Source organism: Phaenicophaeus curvirostris, chromosome 13 (genome assembly GCF_032191515.1).
Source record: "Phaenicophaeus curvirostris isolate KB17595 chromosome 13, BPBGC_Pcur_1.0, whole genome shotgun sequence".
NCBI classification, from domain to species: domain Eukaryota; kingdom Metazoa; phylum Chordata; class Aves; order Cuculiformes; family Cuculidae; genus Phaenicophaeus; species Phaenicophaeus curvirostris.
This window is the reverse complement of record NC_091404.1, coordinates 20,672,368-20,695,617: the sequence shown is the minus strand read 5'-3', so window position 1 is coordinate 20,695,617 and position 23,250 is coordinate 20,672,368. Positions and strand designations below refer to the sequence as shown.

The 23,250-nt window shown below is 56.4% G+C and overlaps 1 protein-coding gene across 1 annotated transcript in view; it reads right to left on the bottom strand.

Moving 5' to 3' along the window:
* EFNB1 (ephrin B1) overlaps nucleotides 1-22,078 on the bottom strand; it is a 48,742-nt gene extending 26,664 nt beyond the window's left edge. The window contains exon 1 of the mRNA XM_069867724.1: nucleotides 21,847-22,078. Coding sequence (XP_069723825.1) covers nucleotides 21,847-21,962 — 116 coding nt within the window. The 5' untranslated portion in view covers nucleotides 21,963-22,078. The remainder of the gene's footprint in view (nucleotides 1-21,846) is intronic.
* Between the last annotated feature and the right edge of the window lie 1,172 nt (nucleotides 22,079-23,250).

Genomic DNA, 23,250 nt, shown 5'->3' with positions numbered 1-23,250 from the left:
TGCAGGAGACCCACCTTCCATCCCAAACAAACCCTCAGAAAGTTCCCAAGGAAGCAGGAAAGCAGCCAGGAGCGGAGCCCACACCCCACCAAAACCGTGTCCTGGGCTGCATCCAAAGCAGTGGGACCAGCAGGGTGAGGGAGGGGATTCTACCCTTCTGATCTGCTCCTGTGAGACCCCACCTGGAGTCCTGTATCCACTTCTGGAACCCCCAGCATAAGAAGGAGATGGAACTGTTGGAACAGGTCCAGAGGAGGCCACGGAGATGTTCCAAGGGCTGGAGCACCTCTGCTATGAGACCAAGCTGAGAGAGTTAGGGTTGTTCAGCCTGGAGAAGAGAAGGCTCCAGGGAGACCTTAGAGCAGCTTCCAGCACTGAAAGGGGCTCCAGGAAAGCTGGGGAGGGGTTCTTGTTTAGAAAGTACAGGGATAGGACAAGGGGGAATGGCTTTCAGGTGGAAGAGGGGAGACTGAGATGAGATCTTAGGAAGAAGTGTTCTCCTGTGAGGGTGGGGAGCCCTGGCCCAGGTTGCCCAGAGCAGTGGTGGCTGCCCCATCCCTGGAGGGGTTCAAGGCCAGGCTGGATGGGGCTTGGAGCCCCTGATCCAGTGGGAGGTGTCCCTGCCTGTGGCAGGGGGTTGGAACTGGATGGGCTTTGAGGTCCCCTCTAACCCAAACCATTCCATGATTCTCTGAGAAGCCAGACAGCATGAGGAGCAGCACAAACCCAAGCTCCTAGTGCAGGATGCAGCAAGAATTCAATGATCTGACAGAAGCAGATCGGGTTCCTCGCTCAGCCCCGTGTGTTTTTTCGGCTTCGCTCCAGTTTGGACGCCCGTGCCCTGGCTGCAGCCCCGCTCATCCGGAGGACGGCGGGGGGAGAGAGGGAGAGGCGGGTTAAAAGGGAACATGGTTGAAGCAGCGGGGTTCCCACTCCTTCCGTGACCCCTCCGAAATAAGACGGAGGAGATTTCGCCTCCCGGTTCCAAAGCAAAGAATTACTTTGGCAGGGGACGCAGCAGCGGCCGGGCGCCCACTTGGAAGGGAAAGCAGCAGGAATATGCCCAAGGAGACCAAGAGCAAGACCTCCCCGCCAAGCCCCGCTAATTGTCATGCAGCTGAATCCCCAGCCGGGACAGAGAGGGGGAAAACTGCAGGATGTGGGATCAGGGATGCAGGGGAGGCAGGCACGACGCTCAGCCCTCCATTCCCCCAGTTCTCTGGAGAACCCGCCTTCCTACCTCACACCTTCCTAGCTCGGCTGGAAAAACACAGGACTGAAAGCAAAGAGCCAGGAGATAAAGTTAGAGCCAATGGTGAGTCCTTGGGTGACAAGAAAACCCCTCCTCCCAGTATCCTGGCCAACTCTGCACCCCACAAACCCAGTTTGCATCTGGGAGCCCCAAACTAACCCTCTCCCCACGGGATCACAGCTGGGAACACTCCCATATCCCAGTCCAGCCAACACCAAGTGCCACTGCATCCCTGGGGTACAGGAGGGGTCCCCAGACCCCGCAGCTCCCTGTCCCCAAAGCAAGGGAGAGGGGCAACCAGCCCACCACAGCATGCCAGAACTTGTGTCTCCATTCCCAGAAATCCCACTGAGGGCTGTTGATGCACTGATCCTGCGTCTGAGCAGGTCCCGAGGCTCGGGCTTGCCCTGGGGAAGCAATGCTGTGGTTTGAAGGATTAATCCCAACATGAGGAACTGGACAGGGAGAAGAGAAAGCCCTGCAGATGGTTACCCACAGCACGGCCGCGGGCTGCCCTGCCCCGCTCCAACAGGTCCCCCGGGTTTGGGGAGCTGTGTCACCCCTCATCGCTGTGACTCACTACCTGCCCCTTTCATCTCCCAGCTCCCAGATGTGGCCAAACCAGTTTCATCATTCCAGCTCACTCGAGACATGCCATCTTCTCATGCAGCTGCAAACCACCATCCCTCAGCCCAAGAACTCAACTCCAGCCCACCCCACAGCTCAATAAGACCTGTTAATCACCCCATTAGAGGAGGTTCATGTGTACAACCACCCCAAGAGCTGCCCACCACGGCTGTGCAGCACTGCCCAGCATACAGATCCCAGAATATTCCTCATCTCTGAGCCAGCTCCACCTGACCACGCAGGGCCTTCAGCCAGGATGGATGGGTCTGGTTCAGGTCCAGGGCAAGAAGCTGAAGATGACCCCCAGGACCTCCAACAAGAGAATTTTTTTCCCCCTCTTCTGCTCTGGCACACAGTGAGTAACCACTAAAGCCTGGTGAGCAAGCTCCACAAGAAAGCCTGAATCCAGCCTCTACCTCACGCCATGCTCTTGGAATTCACTCGGAAACCTGCCCTTCCTCCCCAAATCCTCTTCCCGGTGCTGCCCGCTGTATGGAGAGGTCTCATTCAGGCACAAAAGTCCCAGTTCCCTCCTACAGCCCGCAGCGGAGGGAAGACCCTCCTAAAGGTTTCATCCCTGGAAGGGGCTGGGGCCACCTGCGCTCCCCCTGCCTGCCCCTCCACTGCTCCCAGTTTCCCTGGTCCAGAGCTGGTTGGCACAACAGCAGCTGAAAGAGGGGCCAGCACGTCAAACCCCTCCTCCTGCCCAAAGTGATCTGGCTCATGCTTGCTTTTATTTTTAGGCCAGATAGACGTAGGGCTGAACTTGAATAAAATGTACAGCCTCCTGCTGGGAACAGGAGGAGGAGAGGAACCAGAGAGCCCGCTGCTGTCTCAGCCATACCCGGAGATGCCCTACCCAGATATGCTGGGACTGCATCTCCTCTCCAGCACCTTCCCTTCTTGGGGACGTCCTCAGACCCTACAGGGACACTCGATCCCCACACACAGAAGATTTAACCAGGAGCTAAGTAAACTTGGGGTTCAAACTCAAAAATAAACCAGCCCACGGGCCTGGGGAAGAGAAGGAGAAGGAAGAGGAAGACAAAGTAGAGGAGCAGACGGAAGGCAGAGCACCCTGCCTGGCTCCCTGCCCACCCTCCCTGCCCAACACACAGCGGTTCCCAATTGCCTGTAGATGAGGAACATTCCCAGTCCTCCCCCAGAGAAGAAAACTCCAACTTGCCACCCACGCACATGGAAGAAAGCCGAGGAGATGCCACAGGAGAGACCAAAGTCTCCCCTCAACCACTTCCTTCCCCACCCTGGCCACCCCGCTTTGCTGCCAGATGCGATTCCCCAGAGCCTGGCCCCAAAATTCCGCTGGTTCAGGCATACCTGGCTGTGGTCCTTGCCCCCCCACACACTGGGGATGCATTCCATGGGGACATATCCCTACAATGCCACCACGCCAGAAGCCAGAGAGGGCTGATGTTTCCAACCCTTTTATTCCAAGGAGGAGTTTAGTGCAAAGCGCCCGGCGATGCTGCCACCCGTGTTCCCCCCAGCCACGCTCCAGGCAGAGCCAGGGAGTTTCGGGGTGCTGAGTGGCTCAGGGACGTGTGCTGCCAGCAGACGTTGGCCAAGAGCAGCCGCCTGGGTGCCACACTCACTCCAAACCCGCTCCCCAAGGCTGAGCACAAAGCCCTCGAAGCAGCCAGAGCTGTGGAAGCAAACCGAGCTCCAGCACCCACCTTGCACGCGTGGCAGGGACGGTGCCAGGGTATCCGTCAGGAAAAGGGGGGTTATTTACCATTAACATCCTGAGCAAGCCCAGGCGCTGCTGCAGAGCCCCCAGGATGCACTCAGGATCCCTCCACACATCTCCAGATCATCTCCCGGGACCCTCAGCTCCCCCTTCTCTTCCTGCCTCCCTCTCCCAGCACAGAAAAGGCCCTTCCAAAGGGCTCCAGCCTCCACTCACCCCGCTTTCCTCCCACCAGCAAAACCTCTTTCAGCCTCGCTTGCATTTAAGGTGTTTTTGCTTATTTTTTTTTTAAAAGGAGAAAGTTCAAACAGCTTGCGGTGCATGCGACGCTAATTTGGAACTCACTGCAGTGCCGACATCGCATTAAGTATTTCTGTCAACCGTGAGGACACACCATGTCTGTGTAAGAAATTACACCCGCAATTATAGCTAAAGAGGCATGTAAAACTTAAAAAAAAAAAAAGTTAATGTATTCAGAAATGATAACTGACATTCTTATTAGGATTAATCTAATTTTAGTAGAGTCATTTATATCCTGCCTCTGGATAAAAAATGAATTTCAATTTTAAAACCTGGATAAAAAAACTGGCATTTAAAAAAAGCACTTTTAGAAGTCACCCTGTGTGATTAAGCGTGATGATAATGTGAGGAAGCTCAACAAAAAAAAAAAGCTTTGCCGTTAAAGAAGATATTTGTTAAACAAAACAGGAACAGAGATGTTTATCGGCCCCAGCAGACCATTTCAGGATAACTCTGCAGCCAGCACTGTTGGGTGTTGCGTACGAAGGGCAAAAGGGCCAGGGGAGACAGTGGGGAAGGCTCAGGATGCTCAGGGATGGGTTGGAGCTCTGCCTCTGGATGCTGGGAGTGTGGGATGCATCCTGCACCCCCGAGCAGGGAAATGTCAGGCTCCAGCAAGAGCAATGCGACTCGTCCACAGCCCGGAGAGGTGGCACCACTCATCCCGAGCCTGGACGAGTGACACTGCCCACCCATAGCCTGGGCATCCCCATCGGAAGCAGACAGGGAACAACTGCAAATCACAGAAACTAGTCAGAGACTGGGAAAAAAAAAAGTGGAAATAAAAACGCTGAATTACTTTATCTTCTAAAAAAAGAAAATACCAAGGAGATTTAATGCCAAGGTCCTTCCCAAGGAGGGGCCCGGGGGCCCTGGGGTTTGCCATAACCCCGAGCAGAGCTGCGGGGATGACGGAGGGGGCTCAGCATCGCCCACAGCAGCACCGGCTCCTCCCCAGGTCAGCTGTCACACAGAAAAATGCACTGCTGGCCTCGCACTCGGGTTTCGGCAATGTTGTAGCTCGATGGAAATTGATAGTTGGAGCGGTAAAGGTCCTGGCAGGCTCCACTTCCCAGAAGCGGACACAAGGAGCCTCTTTTCCCAGCTGACCCGAGGAGGACGCCTCCCCACAGCAGACGCTTTCTGCTGCACATGCCTTTAACGACCACAAAATAACCCCCTAAAAAAGCACATTCCCTGCACGGGACCAGCTACCCCAGCTGAGAAACCCAGACAAGATGCCTCCTCCAGGCATGCACGTTGCTCCATGACCCCACATCCACCTCCTCCACACAGCAGTGCGGCCACAGACATGCCCACGACCACCAGACCCTACGTTAACTGGAAGATGCTCAGACTGCCAGGGATGGGTAGGCAGGAGAGACTGGGATGGGACAGGACCGGAGGGTGAAGGATGAGAGCCTGGGTATCCAGCATCAGAACAACAACCAGCTCCTCCTCTTTCCACAGCCCCCCAGTCAGAGGCACTGAGCACGCAGGCGGGACAAGGATGATTTAAGAATATCTAGAAGGAGACAAATGCCAAAGTGGAAAAAATAAAAAAGTCTCGGGCTGATTATTTTATTTTCCACTGATGGTTTCAGCCACAATGGCCAATAAATCCCGATTACGGATCTTAAAAACGCTTCCTGCCGACACTTGGCCCATCAAGGCAATTCTGGGCTCCCATAACTCCTGGTTTATGATGATCAGACGCGTCAGCTCCTCGCAGAGCCCAGCATTTCCATACGGATGACCATAAACCTCGATTAGAGATTAAAGGACTGACTCAGGATTTTGTCAGAGGAATAAACAAGTTCCCCTGCCACGGCCTCACCATTTTTACCCACTACCAATTGGGGTCTGGGGATGGTTTTACGCTGGCAGTAAACTCCTGGATGGCTGATAGCTCAGCACACAAGGATAACGACTCTGGGAAGGCACAGGCAGCATCAGGGAGGACAGGAGCGCAGCCGCAGGCTCAGCCGACAACGCGCCGATGAGAAGTGACAGCTCTCCTCTTGGGCCACCCATCGCCCGCACCAGCACCGAGCGACCTTCCCAGCTCCCCCTTCCCAGCTCCAGCCCTGTCAGCCTCCTCTCCCGGGAGCAGCGCTGTCCTCGTTTCTCCTCCTCGCGCCTTGGCGAGGGCAGGAGCTGCCAAGGAGAAGCACGCAAGCACAGGGGAGGGAGACAGAAGATTGATGACCGATGAGGGGCCAGGACCAAGGACCGTCGGGCTGATGTGCATGGGGAGCATCCCTGGCCTCTGCGCTGGCAGCATCCTCTCATCCCAAGCTTGTCCAAGCAGCAGGAGAAACCACGATGGAGACGCCTTTCACACTATAAATGCCGTGCGTTTATTGTGCTCTTGTTTCCTGGATGAATACGTTGCTTCCCTTTAATGAGCGCTCACTTGGGAGAAGGGAAAGGGAAAAATAAGCAGCAGAAAGGAAGGAGGATGACTCACGGCAAGGCCACATCTCCCCCGACACAGAGAGCCGCTGCAGCAGTGCCAAGGACAAGGTCTGGGATCAAAAGTACAGGAGCAGATCAAATGCACAACTTCCCCACGGAGGGGAGACTGTGGTGGGAGCTGCCAGCAGGAGGAAGGTGGCACAGGGCCGTGCCCTCCTGGCCACCCATAAAATTATGGAATGGTTTGGGTTGGAAGGGACCTCAAAGCCCATCCAGTTCCACCCCTGCCATGGGCAGGGACACCTCCCACTGGATCAGGGGCTCCCAGCCCCATCCAACCTGGCCTTGAACCCCTCCAGGGATGGGGCAGCCACCACTGCTCTGGGCAACCTGGGCCAGGGCCTCCCCACCCTCACAGCAAAACATTTCTTCCTAAAATCTCACCTTAATCTCCGCTCTTCCAGCTGAAAACTGTTCCTCTTTGTCCTACCCCTGCACTCCCTGATCAAGAGCCCCCACCTAAGCTTGCCTGGAGACTCTTTCAGTACTGGAAGCTGCTATAAGGTCTCCCCACAGCCTTCTCTTCTCCAAGCTGGGGTTGTTCCCCCATTGGGCAAACCCCATGGTTTGCCTGCCTGGGTTGCAAGGAGCTATTTCGTTTTCCCAAGACTCACCCATCACTTCCACACTCTGAACAGGACCCTCCAGTTGTTCAAATCCATTCAGACACACAGAGGGCTGCTCTGCACCAGGACATGGATGGCGATTAGGACAGGAAGGACTGGTAGGAACCAGGGGTGCACCCCACACGAGATGAAAAAGCACCCTTTTCAGGACAGGCCTGTGAATAGGGAGGACCGGTGGAACCACAGGAGCACCCCACATGAGAGGAAAAAAATGCCTTTCTCCCCAGCAAATGAAAGTGCCGAGCCCAGAGCTCAGTGCACCAGAGGGGGCCAGTGCCCTTTCTGCCGGTGTCTCTCAAAGTCTATCAAAAAGTCCCATTAACATCAAAATGCACTTCCAGACATGCTTCAATTTTACTTTTCCCCTTTCATCTCTTCCCCACCCTCCCGCCCCACCTCACAGCCCCATTGTACTCGCAGCATCTCACAGGGCAGAGAGGGCCAAGCTGGCTGCCAAGGAACAGGAGAGAAATAGAAAAGCTTTACACCAAGGGAGAAGCCGGAATCGCTTCTGGTCCCAGTCCAGCGGGGGCTGGAACCCCCTCTTCTCCCACCCGCTGCTTGGCGGCTTCCCTGGGGGGGATGGTGCTGGCTGTGTCCCCACGGGGACACGGGACCCATGGGCTTTCTGGTCAGGCTCCGGTAACCACAGATGGTTTTAATGAGCTCTAACAAAAGCCTGGAGCAAGCGCTGCAGAATCAGGATTCCTGCACTAAGCACCCTCCACTCAGCACCAGCCCAGTGGCTCCCAGCAAGGCAGCTACTGGTGGCACTGGGATAGCCAATGTGCTTTGGGAATGGGACGACCGTGCATCCCTGCTGGCAATGAAGAGTTGAGGACCCTCCCTCTCCAGATCAGCCTTAGAAAATATCTGGGGAGCCAGAACATTTCCCCCATGCAGGCTCTCCTCTGCCAAAGCTGCGTCCCACCTGCACCTCAGACAATTAGGAATTAATTGCTTCTCCCAGCCCCAGCAGCACCACATCCTCGCTAACAAACACTTGGGAGACCCCTGGAAGCAGAACCATTTCCCGGGGATGACCAACTGCCATCCAAGCCCAAGAATGAACCCTGCTCCACGTTCCAACACATGCAAACAAGGTTCCACTCCAGTCACACCGGCTAAAGCCCAGCACAACCCTAATGCCTTTCACCAAGCTCTGTCTACCTCCCCCTGACACAGAGCTTTTCCAGCCCTCCCTTCCTATTGTCAGCATCTATTTTTAACCCCAAGCGTTATTGCTCCCTGCGCGACTTCAGACGCTCTCTGGGGATGGGGCGGAATTGCTGAGCTGGTACCAGCCAAAGTGACTCAACCCTCACCTTCAAGCGCTATGGAAGGCGCAGGAGGAGTAAACTGTCCTCCATTCACACGTCCTTTCTCCTTCCCACCCAGCTTCGTCTGAGGCTAAAAGGAACCATAGATTCATAGAATGGTTTGGGTTGGAAGGGAGCTCAAAGCCTATCCAGTTCCAACCCCACTGCTATGGGCAGGGACAATTGCAGGTAAGTAAAACCCGTGTCTATCATCAGGGAACATGTCGGGAAGCTGTTTTGCTCCCTTTTCTTCTCCAGCACCTTTTCCACCAGCTGGATTTACCTTCATTGCAGCTACCTTGGGACAAACCCTGCATCAACACCCATCACTGGTGTAAAGCAAGGTCAGAAGCGTAAAAAAGAATCAAGGCTCCAATGTACCCGGCACAGGGAACCAACCCAATAAATATGCAGAGAGAGGCTCACATCCCAGTGCGGGAGGGAGGAGGCATTTTCCTGGCGGGGCCCCGGCCCGCCGAGCACGCCGGATGACAACGCTTCATTACTCCCTTTCAGCTGGTCCTCCCGGCGCTGCAGAGCAGTAATTAACGAGAAGGTCAGCAGCGAAGCCCTGCAAGAATCTCTCCCTTCAGGGGAGTTTATCGAAACACCCCACCATTTGCCTTCTTCTCATTCCCAACATCCATAAATCCAGCGTCCATAAAGCCAATGCCTCATTGCACGAGCAACCCATGTGCTGCCTCAGCCAGATGTTTACATTATTTGGCATTAAGAGTCAATAAATATTCATTAATAGTATCGCTAGCAATGATGCTCACTGCAAAAAAAGCCAAGATGCCCAAACCTGCGGTGTTTATGGCACAAGCATCCCAAGGTGGCACGCGCTGCAGCATGTCGAGGGCAGCAGAAGCAGCCTCCTCCAGCGTGGATGCGGGAGAGCCGCCTGCTACGCACAGCGCAGCCGGCACTGCCAATTCCAGATTGCATCCCCACAGCACTCAGTCTTTCTCATGAAGCCCCAGCTCAGAGGATGATGGAACTAGGAGAGCCACAGCCAGCACACCAGCCTGCTCCTATGTACACCCAGGATGATCCCAGGCACAAGAAGAGTTCCTTCCAGCAGAGACTCCAGGAAAGCTGAGGACTGGCTCTTGATCAGGGAGTGCAGGGACAGGACAAGGGGAACAGTTTTCAGCTGAAAGAAGAGAGATTGAGAGGAGATCTTACGAAGAAATGTTTTCCTATGAGGGTGGGGAGGCCCAGGTTGCCCAGAGCAGTGGTGGCTGCCCCATCCCTAGAGGGATTCAAGGCCAGGTTGGATGGGGCTTGGAGCCCCTGATCCAGTGGGAGGTGTCCCTGCCCATGGCAGGGGTGGAACTGGATGGACTTAGAGGTCCCTTCTAACCCAAACCCTTCCGTGATTCTATAAATAAAAGATGCCATGGAATCAAGAGCCATCGAGGCTGAGCTGTTCAAAACCGCTTGGGCCAGCCCTGGTTTTGGGGCCGATTTCCGAGTTTTGCTGGCAGGGCGCTGGAACACACATGGCCCCAGCACGAGGGGAGGCAGCATCTGGAAGCTATTATCCCACCACTCTTGCATGTCACCCATCCTTGTGTAAGGAAACCATTCATACTATCAACAGATCTCTTTATCTTCACTACACTAGGAAAGGGATTCTCACCCCTCCCAGACAAGAAGCAAGCAGCGGAGGCTTTCCCAACAGAGGGCACAGGGCGGGCAAGGTCCCTCGTGCTAGGGACATGGGGTGAACGGGGTGCACCAGGAACTGGCACCTATAGATGCCGTAAGGAAGAAGTACTCTTGGATAAGAAGCACAATGTGTCTCCCTTCTCTGCACACTGGTACAAAGCCACAAACGTTAATGATTTACTCGCAAGTTTCATGTTCCACAAGGTTCCAGCTGGAACTGCTGGGGACTCTGCGGGATGGTCCACATTATCTCCACCCTTACCCTGCGCTGCCTCCATCCTCAACCCATGCGTCTCCAACCTCACTCCGCACCAGCTCCATCCTCAGCTCACGCATCTCCATGTTTAAAGAGGTAAAAGAAGGAGGAAAGGGCCTGTCCCAGAAGAGCAGGAGCCAGGAGGACATCCCACCCCAGGCTGGGGACAACAGCAAGAGTGCCTGCACTCTCCCTGCCACTGTCCCCACCCCATAATGCTCAACTTACACCCTAAAAGGAGTAAAACTCATCCAAGTAGTGATGCTAGGCGGGCTCTGGTGCTCTCCTGGCTGAGAACCACAACCAGCAAAGCCCCAGCCTGAAGAGGGCACCCGCACCCACCTTCCCGAGCTTACAGGCTCCACACGCAGCTAAGGGAGGTGCTTTTGGAAGACTTTCGTGCCTCTCCTGGATGTTATGAAACCAGCCAAGGAGCATGAAACTGCCTGCCGTGGGTGGGAGCACCCAGGGCTATGTGAAGAGCACCGTAGGATTCCTGCATGGCATGGGAAAGCACGCTGCGCTCCCCACCCCACGCACGCCCTTCCCGAGCGCCCAGGAGAGCACAAACAACAGCGCAGCCCCACATGAAGGGGGTAATTAGGGAAGCAGCGCCCATCGCTAACCAAGTCAGGACAGAGATCAAAAGCATCGTCAAGCGTTAAAGCTCCTTGGGATGGGGAAGCACTCCTGGGAAGGGCCGCGCATGGGAGCCCCTCACCACAGGATGGTCACCGGAGGCGGTTCCAGGGAGGGCACTGTCCTTTCACAGGGAGCAACTTTAATTTTGGAAACGAAAACAAGGGGAAAAGCCCAAGGTGCTGGCTTGGTGTGCACAGGGAATATGAGGAAGCCAGGGAGGAACACTTGATCAGGGAGTGCAGGGAGAGGACGAGGGGAACAGTTTCCTGCTGAAAGAGGGGAGATGGAGACGAGATCTTGGGAAGAAACGTTTCCCAGGGAGGGTGGGGAGGCCCTGGCCCAGATTGCCCCATCCCTGGAGGTGTTCAAGGCCAGGTTGGATGGGGCTTGGAGCCGCTGGTCCAGTGGGAGGTGTGCCAGCCCGTGGAACTGGACCAGGGGCTTTGAGGTCCCTTCCAACCCAACCCATTCCATGACGCTAGGTGCTCTCCAGCACAGAACCCTGGCGCAGCTCTGCCCCTCTCCTTACCTGCCCCTGGTGGCCCCATGGCCATCCCTCCCTGCATCCACTGCTCATGCGGAGGGAACACCAAGCCAAGCCAATGCTGTCCTCCATCCCCTGTCCCCAACAAGTCTTCACATAGCTCAAGCAAGTGAAAAAAGAAAGAAAATGGGAAAAATTTTTGCTGCAGCATCATCAATGGGAACAAAGACACACCAGCGCAAGATGGAGTAGTGGGAGAGGGCTGGAGGAGGCACAGCCACAAGACAGACCCTCTTCTCCTCTCCCTCCTCCAATCCCAGTCCTGCACCACAGGCTTGCTCAGCTGTTGTTGCCCCGAATACCTGAGGAATTGGCTTCAGCCAAGGCACCGCTGATGAGGGTGAAGGGGAGGGAGAGACCCGGCCGGGGGGGGATGTGCAGGCAGGGGCGCGCAGCCTGACCGCATCCTCACAGGCTTCACACGGAAGAGAAATAATACAACTGTAAAACTAAACACAGCTGAAGGGGAAATTCCAGCCGCCTCCAGCCCTTCGCACCTCCAAGTACCTTCCTGGAACCCCAACCCAGCCAGGGCCCCTACTCCCCTCAGACAATGGGGACCACGGGGCACCACAGCTCTTCCCCAGAGAGAGGGAAGGGGGGTCTGCACACCCAACAGCACTGGGACAGCCCTTCACACCTCCTGGGGAAGCATCGCCTCCCACTGCAAAGGAAGCTGGGAACAATGGGATGCAGCAGTGCCAGCTATGGAGGGGATGCTCGTGGACCACCCGCCCGGCTGCTCAGAGACAGGGGATGCACGGGGGACAATGGGGTGCAGGGGGGTCAGGCCAAGCCCCCAGATCTTGCGTGGGGCGAGGGACAGCAACCAGTCCTGCCAATATGGGAAGAGGATGTTGGAGCTCAGCAGCTCTGGTGGGGGCTGCCTGGAGCCCCAGAGCTCATCCCCACAGGAAAGGGGCTGTGGGCTGATACATCAGCCAGACCTTCCCCTAAAAAATAAGATTCTTTTCTATTTAATTTCTTCTTCTAAAATAATTGACCGACTGGCCGAGCCCCAGCTCCGTGCTGGGAGTGGATCCCAGGTTCGCTCTTGCGTGAAGCGTTCATTACAGACATCAGAGGAGCACAGGGCAAGGCAGAGCCGGGGGAGCAGGGCGGTGTCCACAGCCAGGTGGAAATTTCCCATCGCGCCCAGAGGGAGGAAGCCCAAAATATTAATCCCAGGCGTCCCCCGCAGCACATCCCTGCCCCAGACAGGACCTGAGTCAGCCAGGGAGAGCATCCCCGCTCCTGCACCCTTGGGAGCGCACGGGGCAGCCCAGATGAGGGAGAGTGGGGGTCCGCAGCCCCCAGCCCGCGCCCAGGGTGCCTCCTCCTCTCCTGCCTTTAATCCCCAGCCCCAGAGCAGAGCCCTTGTAGGGGAAAGTGTAACGCAATACCTGGAAAATTTCTCCCACCCGCTCTCCGCTGCCGGCTGCCAAATTTAAAACATATTTGCTGCTCGGCCTTGAAGAAACGTAACCTGCTGCTTAGTTCCAACACGTTTATTCTTTTGGGGGCAACGAAAAAATCCACACTGCCGCTCGTGGCTCCTCTCCTTACACCCTGCCAGGGCGGGAGCTGCCAAGACGCTGCCTGGGAGCCATTCCACCCACCCCTACACGAGCACCGAACAGCACGAAAGGGCAGGATCCCAGCTCTGCCCATCCTGCAGCACCGGTATGGGCAGGGGAAGAAGTTTTTGTGTGGTGAGTACGTGCCCTTGAGCCCCCAAGCATCAGCTGGGGGCGCTGCTGGCTGGAAAGCCCTTGGGATGGCAACGTGATGCTCCAGAGCAAGGGAATGAGCAGGGATCGCCCTGCAGCTGCAGGGAGAGGATGCCACCACCCTCCAGTCACCTTGGGGAGCTCCTGGAGATGTCCCCACGCAGCCCCCATCCCTCGCCCCAGCACCCGGGCTGCTCGACAGGAGGAATTTTCCAGCAGGGCTGGGCTGGCGAGGGGAGGCTGGGGCGGTGGAAAGGGGCTGGGGGAGGAGGGCACGATGTGTTTAGCAGACTGAGCAATCCGACAGGGCCCACTAAAGGAAACAATTTGTAATACAATAATTATGATGTCTTTTCTCTGGACTCTTTCCTAAGCCTCTCTTTAAACAGTTAGAGCCCTGACGTGCCTGTAGAAAGCTGAGATGATCCGGAGGGTGGAGGATGCCGAGTGCCCACATGTGCCGAGGCGAGGCAGGCAGGGATGGACTCCTGTCGCGCTCCGGGCGCGCTCCCACAGCAGGATGGGGGCTCATCCCTGTTTGGAATGGCAGGGGGATCACTGGGAACCACAGGCCAAGGGGAGCAGGGGGAGATGCTGGTGTACATCATCAAGCAAGGGGTTCTCTCCCCACAGGCTGCCGCGTTCGCTCAAGATCATGGCAGGGACGGCATCCTGGCAGCGAGGCCGGGACCCACAGCTCCTCCAGCTCGGCTTTTATGCTCTGAAGTTCTCGGCCACACATCTGAAGAAAGCGGCGGTGGCGAACAACAGAGCAAGAGCGCGCGAGAGCAAGCAACACAAATCCCCAGGATAATGAGCCCGGAGGAGGGAGACGGTGGGCTCTGTCTGAGGAGGGAGCCGTGCTTTTATTGGAGAGGCCTAAAAGGGCTATAAATCCTCAGATTCAAAGGCAAACTCGAGCTCTTTCAAGTCGGAGGAAGGCCTGGGATGTGTCAGCCGGGAGGACTAACCACGCCGCATCCCCTGCTGAAGTGGCCTCTTCAGCAAAGCCGCGCTGCAGCCCGGGATATTACACCCAGATCCTTTCCATATGCTGCCCGCCCGGCGGCAGGCAGAGAGAGAACCCGCCAGCCCTGCCGGCACGGGGGAGCCCACCCGGACCCCCTCCTGGGCTAAACCCGGCCGCCCCTCATCTTTGGGGAGGAAGCACTCACTCCCGCTTTTGAATGCACACCAACAATTTGCACCCCCAAATCCTGCTGGGAGCTGGTGGCTGCAGCTCTTCCACTCGCATTGGGCTGCAATCCTACTGCAAGCCCAGACAAAGAACGGTGGAGTCCAGCGCCGCATCCCGGAGCATCTCCACATCATCCCGTGCTGCTGCTGGACCCAAGCCCACCTCCGGCCCCTACATGCTGCCCCACGCGCCAGACTGCGCTCAGAATACAACAGAATCAGAGAATGGTTTGGGTCAGAAAGGACCTTGAAGCCCATCCAGTTCTACCTCCCTGACATGGGCAAGGGACACCTCCCATTGGATCACATTGCTCCAAGCTCCATCTGACCTGGTCTTGAACACCTCCAGGGAGAGGAAACCCCCAACAACACTAAAATCAGCCACAACGAGGAGAAAGTGTGCACTGAGTCCCAGCCTCATCACTAATGGATGCGCAACCACAGATACTTCCCAGCCCTAATGGGAAGGAAAGCACACAAACAATTGAAGATCAATATTAAGGGTGAAACGGTATTTATAGCTGATAAGCCGTGAAAATGCACTTTATTTTTCCTGAAGCACCTCCTCAGATGCCAAAAAACCAAGTGGGATAGATGGTCTGCAGGGCTGGGCTCCTGCTCCACGCCAGGGAGTCGTGCAGGGAGACTGGTAGGAACCAGGACACTTGTGTCACATCCTAGAACCATGGAATGGGTGGAGTTGGAAGGAACCTCAAAGCCCATCCAGTTACACACCCTGCCATGGGCAGGGGCACCTCCCACTGGATCAGGGGCTCCAGGCTGCATCCAACCTGGCCTTGAACCCCTCCAGGGATGGGGCAGCCACCACTGCTCTGGGCAACCTGGGCAAGGGGCTTCCCTACCCTCACAGGAAAACGTTTCTCCCTAAGATCTCATCACAATCTCCCCTCTTTCAGCTGAAAACTGTTCCCCCTCTTCACATCCCTGCACCCCCTGATCAAAAGCCCCTCTCCAGCTTTCCTGGAGCCTCTTTCAGTACTGGAAGCTGCCCTAAGGTTTCCCTAAAGCCTTCTCTTTTCCAGTCTGAAGGAGCAGGAACAGAGAACTCGTGCAGCGTTCCCTGGGCATGCTGTCGCCAGCAAGATCCAAACCGGGCTAACACAAAGCCTTCCACCGCAGCCCAACCCTGCTGACAAACACGTGGACGTTCACGCAGTCGCGGCATCGCTGGGGGACAGAGCCCTTAGAAAACAGAGGGAAGTTCATGGCCACAAAGGAGCCCCCCAGCCCTGGTTCTCCACACAGCCCCCACGGCAGCCCCACCAGCAACACCCAGTCCCACGGCCTCGGAACCGGGGAGCAGCCCACCTGGGAAGGGCCAGCTGCCGGGTAGGAAAAGGTTATTCCCGAGCAGTCGAGCCAGGGTTATAAATAGCTGGCATTTTTGAAGCGCAGCTGCTCGGCCGGGGCAGCACTGCCACGCCGGCACCTGAGCTGGGTCGGATCCCACGCGGAGGCACCAGCAGGGAGAGCTCACAGGGAAGCCACCACTCACCGAAACGCTCAGAGACACCCCTCCGATCCTGCCCCCCACACTCCAGCCCTTCCAACAAAGGAGGGTCCAGAACCTTCCCTCCCCTCCAGCATCACCCACAGCCCCTGTGGCGTTTGGCTTTGCTCCCAGAGGGAATATCCCGCTCCCAAAAGCGCTGGGGCCACGCGTAGCCCATTCCATGCGCAAACGCAGCCTAACCACGCAGGACATTTTGTCCCCGCTTGCTGGGCGCTTCTGGGACAGAGGCTGGTGGAGCCGGAGGCACCGGGATCTCCAGGCTCTCCAGTACAGCCATGAGCAGAGCAGTGGTGTTCCAACACGAGAGCCGAGGAAAACTTCTCCGAAAGATGCCGGGTGTGCAACGAGGGTCACGCAGACTCCCCACGAGGTGGCCAAATCCCACCAAACCTCCTGCTCCATGGAGAAGGCTTCTCTGCTGCATCACCTGCCCCAGAGCCAGGGATGAGATGGACCCAGGGGAACGGTGGCAGAAACAGGGGAAAAGGCAGGGAAAAGGGGGGCCAGAAAGGTCTCCATCTCCGTCGAGGCGAGCACAACAAAAGCCCCGTGAGCAGCACAGCAACCACATTCCTGTCCAGATGTGACGCTGTGATAGCATGGGGCTGAGTCCTCCTCCTGCTCTCCCGATACAAGCAATCATTAATTAGACACAGCGTGGATTTCAGCTTTGTTTCTCCCCACCCTGCCTCAGCTGCCAGACTCCAAGTAGCATGTGCTACTGATCGGTACAAGATGTTTTCCCACCGGAGCCCGCGCTCCTCGGGCAAGCGGCCTTCCCACCAGCGCTGCCGACAACGGTGAGTGCCCTGACAGCACAGCCAGGACCAGAGAACCACGGCGAAGCCAGGAATCCTACCAGGAAAGAAAGGGCCAATCCTACTGCTGAGCCCCCAGCTTCCAGGGAACAACCCAAACACTTCCCAGGATACATTGTCCAAGTGGTTGCCTGTGCACGCCAGCTCTTGGCCATCCCATGATCCATACAACCACCAGCAGAGCTTGGGGAAGACCCTTCCCCACCCACGGAGGGGCACAAGGACATCCCGGCCTGCCCTGTTTGGGACAGGGATCCAAGGAACAGCTTCGACTCCAAAGCGCTGTGGGGAGCAGCCCCCCACCAGCCCCAGCCCAAACACCCCAGCCCGTCCCTGCCGCCTCCCGGCTCCGCAGCCGCTTTGCTCCGCAAAAAGCTACGTCTCCTTTTACAATCAATCAGCCACCCCATCACAGCTCTTTTTTTCTTTTAAAGGAAGCAGTTAAATCCATTTTATAGAATCCAGTGGTATTTACCCAGCTACTGCAATGGCCACAGCCCTGCCTTCGCTACTTTCTTTAACTCGAGTTAACGAAGCCGCTCCTGAACGCCACACAGGGAGCCCAGGGTGCTCCGCTCCCCCCAGGACGGGCACCCTCACCGCTCCAAGTGGAGAAGGGAGAGCGTGAGCCCTTCGTGCTGGGGGGGCACCCAACACCCCAAAAAAAGGCTCCATGCATCAGCACAGCCCCATGGCACCCAGCAAAGGGACCCCCCGGCACACTTGGTAAGGGCTCCCCTATTCCAGAAACTCCAGCTGGGATGCAGACCAGTCCAGTTCATTAATCCAAACCACCCTTGAGAGATGAAGAAAAGCACCAGACAGGCACAGCCATCGGATCATCCATCCATGCCCCCCATCCCCAGGGAGCCCCCACCTCCCAGTCCTGCGTGCTTCCTGGGAGCAGGGAGTTTCCGAAGGCTCTGTGAGCCAAACGCAGCTTTTAATTAAAAATAAGCGGCGTGTTTTCCCTATTTCCCAACTCCTTCTCCTGCAAAGCGCCTCACGCACCCACTGGCACGGTAATTAAATTACATCTGCTCCGACAAGTGCGAGCCCACCGATGCGGAGCTCTGGGCCAGCCGCTCCCCCCGGATCCAGCCTTCCCGCCAGCACTTTGTCCCTCGTATGAGGCATTAAAAAACGCAAAGATGCACCAGGCTCCAAACTCAAACTCGGCACCCACAGAATTCCACAGGACAGCACAGTGTCACTGAAGCTGGAATAAAAACCACCACCAAGGATTAAACTCATGCCTGTTTCCCGCCCTCCCCCTTTAATTTTTGTTAATAAGTGCATTTGTTTTGCTTTTGTAAAATCACCAGGTTGCTCTGCAGAGCGAGGCAGCGAGCAGAGACGAGTAAAACTTTACACAAGGGAAAGAGAGGAGCAGAACCAAACGGATGCGTCCTGTGGACGATGTGTCCCATTTCCCCCACCCCCTTATTAAAATACATTCTGGAGAGGTGAATTCCAGCCTGAAATGAATTTTCCAAACCATATTTTATTAGGAACGCTTCCTTTTAACGGCCGGCACAGGAGCCCACCAGGGTCAATATTTCTCCTAAATAACCGCCAAGGGAGTTTGGGAAGGATTGAGACAGAATTCCTCCTGCAATTCCCGGCTGCCCAACAACAGCACGCTCCTGCCAGCCCCCGGCTGGCCACCGACGGGCCCATTAAATCCCAAAAGCACCCTCCGGCCCCACCACAAAACCCCCTTCGGACACGATGGAATCCAATTGAAACCATATTGGCTCCCCGAGATCCCTTCCAAGGGGCTCCACACACATCCCAGAAAAAGCTCGCTTGGAGGGGCTGGAATTTAGCATGAGCGCGTCCCAAACGTGGGTTTGGGACAATTCCCACCTTTTATCCAGCAAAACACATTTCTAGGCCTATTTCTTCCCTTTAAAGACACAGAATTATTCACAGTGGGAAGAGGGTGACGCCGTCCCTACACACACACCCAGGAGCTGACGGGGAATGTTCCCCCAGCCCAGCCGCTTCGGCTACTCCTAACCCAACCCAGACATCGCTTCTGCCCTCCGATGTGCTACCTGTATCCCTCCAAGAGCCACCACGGAATCGGGGAGCTGCTGGGACACCCCGACACGGTTCCCAGCCCACGCTCCGTAAGCGCAGCCATGAGCTGATCGGGGCGCAATGGGCACGACAATATTGTCCCCATTTAGTGGCAGCGCCCAGTGCCACGCTTTCCCTTCGATCCACTGGAAAATTCCACTTCATGGTGTTGGTTTTTGATGGCTTTAGCTCTCTTTATTCCAAAAACCAGAGTCACAGAGCAGGGCGGAGGCTGCAACAGGCTCGGCAGCGCCCAGGGAATGCCGAAGGCCCAGGGAACACCAGGGAAGGGGCTTGAAAATCCTGTGTAGGGGCAGTGGGTCCTGTGTCCCTCTCCAGGAGTTGAGCCAGCCTAACAAAGACCACGGCTTCCCAGAATCAGACTTTGCAGAGCAGAAGCAGCCATGAAGCGGCTCTGCCTGACGCCACGGAACCTGGAGAACTCCAAGGCGTTAGGGATAAGAGAAAGTGAGGGACCACGAAGTCGAAAGTCGGGGTCAGGTGAACGGGACGCAAACAGAACTATATCCAGGTACCCACAGCCCGCACCACGGCAAAATCCAACCCTTGCTTGTGCCTCGCTGCTGCGATCCCTCCCAAGCACCCGTTCCACCCCAGCAGAGCAGACATTCCAGACGCTTCCCACCTTCTCCCACCCCTGTGGGGACGCGGGGTTGGGGAAGCATGGGTGCTTTCCCCCCATCCATACATCCCGAAGGCGGACAACCACTGAGCTCCACGTTTAGGGAGAACCAAGAGACCTCTCCAACCACTCCCGCATACACCCCGGCAGATTGGGGTGTTGGTGGGAACCCCTCTGGTGTGCTCCCACCAGCTCCCAGCACGTCCTCCGCATCCCAGGCCTTGGCGACGCCACCAAACCCAAGGCAGCCAACACGTGCCAGGGCACCACGGTGCCTCCGAGTCCCACGCGAAAGCTGCTTCCACCGCAGCCACCCTGTTCCGACCAAAAAGACATTTTCTGGCACAGGTTTCCCTTCTCCACAGCCCCACCAACACAGCGGAGCGGTTCCCGAGGGGAAAGGCTCTTTCTGCTCCCAGCAGACCCAGCTCCACAAGGAAGGAAAAGGAAAACACCAGGCAGGAGGATCCATTCCATGAGCCCTCGTCTCCAGCGCTCGAGAGCACGAGTGCAAACTTGCTCTTTCCCCCAACCAAGAAATAAAAAATCGTTTGACTGGAATACAAGCATCCGAGCAGGAAGGTTGTCCAAATAGTTTTGGTCCTCTCCAACCCTCACAAACGCTTTTTTTCCCCCTTTTCAGAGAAACGTGGTATGGAAAATAAAGAAAACCAGGCTAAAAGCAGGATATTTTTGGTTTTAACACAAGAAATGGCACAACCGTTCCACGATCTCCGAGGCAGAGCCCAAGGAGAGGGGCACCAGAACCACCCCGACAGCCGAGCTCCTTCCACTCCTCCTCCTCCTCGCCCTTCATCCCGGCTGTAGAAGCTGCTCCTCATTGTTCCCGCAGCCCAGCCAGGGCACCCAGCCACACAGCACATCCACGGGCAGATGGAATTCCCTACAGCCCGGCTTTGTTCGGCCCCGGACCGAGGGGTCCGGCCAGCCGCCCCCCCTTTCCAACCGCGGGTCGCTTTGAGGCAAAAAAAAACCATAAAAAAAAAAAAAAAGCGAAAAATGGTAATAAATCCAAGTGTAGCGGCGCCCAGGCGAGGGGCGGTGGTGCCCGCCCAGCCTCCCCGAATCCCGGGGGGAGGGAAAAAAAAAAAAAACAACAAAATTAAAGATGAAAAATTAAAAAAAAAAAATCTTTAAAAATTTTTCAAAAGACAAAACACATTTTTAAAAACCAAAAAAACGATGAAAGATAGGAAAAGCTTCTCAACGCGAAACAGCACTGCAAAATGTGAAGGAAAAGATTAAAAGCGCATTTTTTCCCCCAAAAGGTCGCAGCTGGGGCTCGGGGCTCGCTCCTCGCCGCCCCCGGCAAGGAGCTCTTTTCCCTCAAAAATCCTGCTGTTTCGGTCAATTTCTCTTCTCTAAATCGCCCGGGTTAAGGTTTTTACGCCGGTTTCAGGGTTTTCTCCCCGGTTTTACCGTCTTTCCCCCGGTTTTAGGTGTTTTCTCCCAGCTCTTCGAGGTTCCCCCTGGTTTTACCTGTTTCTCCCTGGGTTTAGAGGTCCCCCTCCCGGTTTTAGTTCCTTTTCCTCGCTTTTAGGCTTCGCCCCCCGGTTATAGCGTTTCCCCCCCAGTTTTAGGGTTTTTCTCCCCAGTTACAGCGGTTTTTTTCCCCGGTTTCAGCGGTTTCTCCCCCAGATTTAGGGTTTTCTCCCTTTCGCGGCGGGTTCCTCGACGGTTTTAGGGGGGTTATCCCCAGCTATAACGTTTTCCCCCGTTTTAGAGGCTTTCACACAGGTTATAGCATTTTTTCACCGGTTTTAGGGCATTTTCCACCCGGTTACAGCGTTTTCTCTCCGGTTTTAGGGGCTCCTCTCCCCGGTTACAGCATTTTCTCTCCGCTTTTAGGGGCTTTCTTCCCATTTACAGCGCTTTTCCCCGGTTTTAGGGGCTTTCTCCACAGTTACAGCGGTTTCCCCCGGGTTTAGGGGGTTTTCTCCCCGTTTCCAGCGGTTTTCCCCAGGTTTATGGGGCTCTCTCCCCGATTACAGCGTCTTCCCCGGTTTCAGGGGGCTTTCTCCACGGTTTTAGGGAGTTCTCTCCCCGGTTCCAGCAGTTTTCTCTGGGTTTAGGGGGTTTTCTCCCCGGTTCCAGCCGTTCCCCCCGGGTTTAGGGGTTTTTCTCCCCGATTCCAGCCATTCTCCCCGGGTTTAGGGGGTTTTCTCCCCGATTCCAGCCGTTCTCCCCGGGTTTAGGGGGTTTTCTCCCCGGTTCCAGCGTTCTCCCCGGGTTTGGGGGGGTCTCTCCCCAGCTCCAGCGCTTCCCCCCCGTTCCCCGGCCCCCTCCCACCGCGGCTTTAGGGGTTTCCACCCCGACGTCGAGCCCTTCTCCCCCGTTCCCGGGGGACTCGAACCGCCCCCCCCTCCCCTCCCCGCCGCCGCCCCGCACGTACTTGGGGTTGGCGGAGCTCCACGAGACCGGCTCCAGGCTCTTGGCGAGCGGCGCGGCCAGGCGGCACAGGGCGAGGAGGACGCCCAGCAGGCACCGGCCGCCGCGGGGCCGCGCCATGGTCCCGGGGCGGCGGGACGGGCCGGGCGTCAGGCGCCCATCGCCGCTCGCGATCCGTGTCCCGCCCCGCCGCCGCCGCCGCCCGCACAGCGCCGCCGCCCGCCCCGCCGCCGCTCTACCCCCGCGCGCAGGCAGCGCCGCGGGCAGCCCCGAGCGCCGCGGCCAATGGCGGCGCGGCCAGAGGGGGCCTCGCCCGCGGGGACACGCCCACCGCCCGCCCTTAAAGGGGGCGCGCGCGGGGGGTGGGGACCGGCAGCCGGTCGTGTGGGGATGGGGATGGGGATTGGGGGGGAGGGACGGGGATTGGGGATAGGGACAGGGGATTGAGACAGGTCAGAAATAGGGATGGGGATGGGGTTAGGGATAGGGGATTGGGACAGGGGTGAGGATTGGGGATAGGGACAGGGACAGAGGCAGAAATGGGGATAGGGGACAGGGACAGAAATGGGGATGGGGATACGGAATGGGGACGGAAATGGGGATAGGGGACAGAAATGGGGATGGGGGTGGGGATGGGGATGGGGACAGGGATGAGGATGGTGATGGAGATGGGTACAGAAATGAGGATGGGGATGAGGATGGAGAAGGAGATAGAGATGGACATGGGGACAGGGGACAGGGATGAGGGTGAGAATGGAGATAGGGGTGGGGACGGGTACAGAAATGGGGATGAGGGATTGGCGATTGGGGATGAGGATGGATGTGGGAACAGAAATGGGGATGGGGATGGGTGCAGATGGAGACTGGGGTAGGGGATGAGGGTGGCGATTGGGGAAAGGGAGGAGGTTGGAGACGGGAACCGGGCATGGGGATGAGGGCAGGGATGGAGATGAGGATGGAGGGGATGGAGATGGGGATGGAGATGGGGACCACGCTGGGATCCGAGGGGCAGGGGCCGCTCAGCCGCGGTCCAACAGCGCCCCCTGGCGGCCTCGGGGCGCACCGCCCGCTCCACAGCGCCGTCGCTATTTTATTTTTATTTATTTATTGTTTTGAACCTTTTTGAGTTTACCTCAAGTTTTTTTAAGTCTATTTTAATTTTTTCTGAGCTTGAGTAAAGGTTTTTTTAGCTTATTTCATTTTTTTAGCTAATTTAAAGGTTTTTTGCAGGTTTCTTAAGATTATTTGATTTTTCTTGAGATTATTTGAAGTTTTTTGAAGTGTATTTCAAGTTGGTTTAAGTTTTCTTGACATTATTTGACTTATTTATCTTATTTGAGGAGTTTTGAATTTTTTTGGAGTTTATCTAAAGCTTTTTTGAGTTTGTCTGAAGTTTTTTGAACATTTT